Here is a 4373-nt window from a genome sequence, read left to right as displayed (position 1 = left end):
CCGACTTTAGTCACCATCTGTATAGTATGTATATATGTATAGTATATACCCGTGATCACCTCCCGAGTGATCACGACCCGATAGTATAGCAAGGCAGACTGACAAGAATGTAGGGCCACTAATGGTAAACTAGCATCCTATACTAAGCATTTAGGATTGCAGGTAAGGTATCAACAGATGTAGCAACAATGACAGGCTATGCAACAGAATAGGATTAATCGAAACAGTAACATGCTACACTACTCTCATGCAAGCAGTAGAGGGTAGAATAGGCGATATCTGGTGATCAAAGGGGGGGCTTGTCTAGAAGCTCTGTTGTACAGGAAGAAGGGTCGTCGGTGACGTAGTCGTACTCGGTGGCATCAGCGCCGGTCTCGAGGTCTACTGGAGAAGAAGAGGGGGGAAGAAACAGTAAATACGGAGCAAACAAAGCATCACAAAACATAACGAGGCAATGCGCGGTGCTAGGTATGCCCTAACGCGGTAGTAGGTGATACCAGCGAAGGGGGGAAACATCCGGAAAGTATTCCCGGTGTTTCGCGTTTTCGGACAGATGAACCGGAAGGAGAAAGTTGTGAGTTTGCTATGCTAGGGATGTGTGGCAGACGAACGGGTTGCGTATCCGGATTCGTCTCGTCGTTTTGAGCAACTTTCATGTACAAAGTTTTTTCATCCGAGTTATGGTTTATTTTATATGATTTTCCAAAGTTTTATTCATTTTTGAAATTATTATTAATTGAAAATTAAATAGCAATTTGCTATGAGTACACATTGAAGTGTACCCAGTAGAATTGTTAGAGGCTGACAGTTGGGGTCAAGTTGACTGCTCAGTCAGCAGTCAACTGAGACTGTTGACTAGTCAAAGGGACCAGGGGACCCGCATGTCATTGACTGGGTTATCCCAGTCAGCAGTTTGACTAGTCAATGCGGCCAGTGGGACCCCTGTGTCATACATACACATTTAAAAGAGTTTTATTTACTTTAGTTACCTAGATGAGGGTCCACCAGTCAGTGTCTAACAGTTAAATTATTTAGGTGATTAGATTAATGGACCTAACTAATTAACTGGGGGTTAGGGGGGCTAACTAGATAGTTAGCGGCCAGGCCCTAGCGGCAGAGGCACAAGCCGACCACGGCTGGGCTCGCTCGCGCGGTCGCTCACAAAGGAGCGCCGGCGGCCAGCGCGGTGAGAAGCGGAGGCGGGGCGCGGCAAAAGCAGTAGCGAGCAGCAGGAGGCGAGGCGATCGCGCGCTGGGGTGAGCGGGGAAACGGGCGTGGTCAGGGCCGCGGGCGAGCATGCGCGGAGCGAGCTCCGGCCATGGCAGCCGAGCGCGGGGACGACCTCGACAACGACATATCGAAGCAGGGGGAGAGGGTATCCGGGAGAGGAGCTCACAACGAGCTCGGGGGCCCGGTCGAGGAGGCCGGGGGTAGACCGAAGCGGTGGAAATCGACGACGGCGGTCGGTGATGTACGTGACGAAGACGACGGTGATGGCGTGTGCACGGGCCGCTCTGGCTTGAGCTGGTGCCCGGGACGGACGAAGCTGACAACGACGGATCTCCTGGACTCCTTCTCCTGCGACGGCGGTGGCCACGGCAACAGTGACGACGAGCACGGTCACCGCACGAGCCTTTGAGCTCGATTTCGAGCAGATGGGGAGGGGCGCGATGGGGAAACAGGGAATCGGATGAGAGAGGGCTAGGGTTTCGAGAGGACGCCTTATAGGTCGAGGGGAGGCACGGATGGCCGCCACGCACGCCAAGGCACGACCATGGCCGTGGATGGCTGTCACACCTCTCTTCAGTGAACATAGTTTAGAAGGAGAGGGGGAATTGGGCTGGCCTAGCTCCTGTTGCTAAATGGGCCAAAGTGCACAGTGCCATATCCAATCTTCTTATTCTACTACTGTTTTGCATTTCTCCTCTGTTTCTGTTTGAAGTTCGAACTAAATGAATTTGTTGTAGATGAAATTTGTCACATAAATACTAGGTATTATTTTGAGCATACCCACAATGTTTGGAGGCAACTGGAGTTAAATAAGTAATTGTTTATTCTGAGAAGGTCATTTTATTTGCTGTTGGACATTTATTAATTTGCTTGGAATTTATTTGTGAGTCAAAAGGAGTTAGTTTCTACATGACAACTAATCAGAGTGAATTATAGAATAATTTGAACAATTTTGTTTTGTTGTTGGAATAAATATTATTTTTACTTTATTTTAAAATTTGGATTTGAATTCGGTTTCAATCAAAGTGAGGTTAAGAAAATTAACTGCGATAACAAGGCACCATCAATGTATGATTACTGTAGCTTGACTACCGGTGTTACAGAGACGACACTACGCATCGGCCAACGACTGAGACTAAGAAAATATTCACCACCGACCATTAAACGGACACGTTAATGGCCGTTCGATCTACCCATGTACACAATCACCCCTTTGCAAACAAGAATGGTGTTGCAAAAGGCCTTCTGCAACAAGATGCCTGTTGCAATCACCACAAAAGCGTTTATTTTTCTTCTGAAAAATCTTTGCAACTAAGATAATGTTGTAGAAAATATTTCCAGTAGAGGATGTGTTGCACCGTAATTTTTATAACAGAACTCGTGTTACAGAAAACTTTTTGCAACATCAAACATGTTGCGGAGAGCATTCTGGTGGTAGTTGCGTGCATCTTGTCGAGGAAGCTCGTCGGCGTGCTTGCCGGCGCCAAGCGACGGTGGCGGCGGTCAGAGCAGCACGGGGAGGCGATAGATTAACGGGGGAGCTCAGTCTTACTGGTTGCACACTTTCGCAACAACGTGCAGCTCGTCAGCGCACGTGCTAGTTGGCGGCGACTCGACAGTTTGGGGCAGTCAAAGTAGTGCCGGGAGACGGCAGGCTCAACGAGAGCTTGGCAGGAGCACGAGAGGCGACTTGTGTACAGGATCCAGATCCTGCAATAGAGTGGTTGTGACGAGAAAGATTGCAACAACAAACTAGTTTAAAAAAATAGTAGCGGTGGCCATGGGGCATGTTGCGTGCAGAGAAAGCGGCGGACGCGAGGCTGCGATCCGCCGGGTGATTTATCGCCTTTCCCCCTAATTATTTACAAGTTTTTAGCAAACAATTTTAGAATTTATTTAGGCGCAAAAAAATTAGAGTTTATTTTGGGCCTCGGGTGGGCGCCCAGTCCCAACAGGCCCAAAATACCGGGCGCCCATTCATTAACCGAATCTGACATCCACGGCCCGATACATCGGCCCGTAGCGGAGGAGCCTCCTACAGTCCTACTCTCCTCCTCTCCCCCCATTCACTCCATCGACGAAGCGCACGGAGGGTAACTGCACAGGAGGAAAACCGGCGAAGGAAGCGGCGGCGGCTCCGGGCGTGGTCATGGACGAGAAGACGCAGGATAAGGTGGAGGCGGCGGTGCTGGAGATCCTGCGGGGTTCCGACATGGAGTCCCTGACGGAGTACAAGGTCCGCACCGCCGCCGCCGAACGCCTCGGCATCGACCTCGACCTCCCCCTCCACAAGCGCTTCGTGCGACGCCTCGTGGAGGACTACCTCAAGTCCCTCGCCGAAGAAGAAGACGAGAAGCAGAAGGGCGGCTCCCGCAAGGAGGGGAAAAAGAAACAGCAGCGTCAGGAGGAGGAAGAGCAGGAAGAGGATGAGGAGAAGGAGGGGGAAGAAGAGGAGGAGGAGGAGGACAAGGGAGGTGAAGGAAAGAAAGAGTTCGACGATAATGGAGACCTCATCCTCTGCCGCGTGAGTTCAACTTTTCTCGCCTAAACAGTGCTAGGGTTTAGTGCCGGGGCTAGGGTTTATGGTGCGATTTGTTTGCGTTTGCAGCTGTCGAAGAACAGGAGGGTGACGCTGCAGGAGTTTAAGGGCAAAACGCTGGTGTCGATCCGCGAGTACTACATCAAGGACGGCAAGGAAATGCCCAGCTCCAAAGGTGCTGCAAATCTTACAGTTTTTCTTGAGCTCGAGGATTGGATTTCTGCTCGAATCCCAGATTTGAATATCTGTTTTGCTCAGTTCGAATGTCCTTTGGTCTTGGTATATTCACAGTTATGGCAAACCCGCTAGTTACGGCGACCTTGCAGCAATGTCGGTTTGCTTGTGTTTTGTTTCAGGTTTCAGTCTTTGCAGGAAAGAGTGCATCAGTTGCCTGAAATCCACACTATCAGATTATGTCAAAACTGGAACACTTTATATTGGCATTTTGTTTGCCATGTTCATCTGTTCATTAGCCTGCCTAATACATTCCACTAGCAAGTGCTGGATAGTATCCCAGCGTTGAGTTTTGAGTTTTGCACATTTATAAGCTAGTATTGTATAGTTCTGTCTAAAATAAGTTCTTGCATATGGTCCGTACCGTATT

General features: G+C 49.6%; 1 protein-coding gene across 1 annotated transcript in view; it reads left to right on the top strand.

Moving 5' to 3' along the window:
* The first annotated feature begins 3264 nt into the window (after positions 1-3264).
* LOC123070457 (RNA polymerase II transcriptional coactivator KELP) overlaps positions 3265-4373 on the top strand; it is a 3100-nt gene continuing 1991 nt past the window's right edge. The window contains exons 1-2 of the mRNA XM_044493687.1: positions 3265-3754; positions 3839-3944. Coding sequence (XP_044349622.1) covers positions 3380-3754; positions 3839-3944 — 481 coding nt within the window. The 5' untranslated portion in view covers positions 3265-3379. The remainder of the gene's footprint in view (positions 3755-3838; positions 3945-4373) is intronic.

The sequence above is a fragment of the Triticum aestivum genome, chromosome 3B (genome assembly GCF_018294505.1).
Source record: "Triticum aestivum cultivar Chinese Spring chromosome 3B, IWGSC CS RefSeq v2.1, whole genome shotgun sequence".
In the NCBI taxonomy this organism is placed as follows: Eukaryota; Viridiplantae; Streptophyta; class Magnoliopsida; order Poales; family Poaceae; genus Triticum; species Triticum aestivum.
This window is presented reverse-complemented; position numbering and strand designations above follow the sequence as displayed.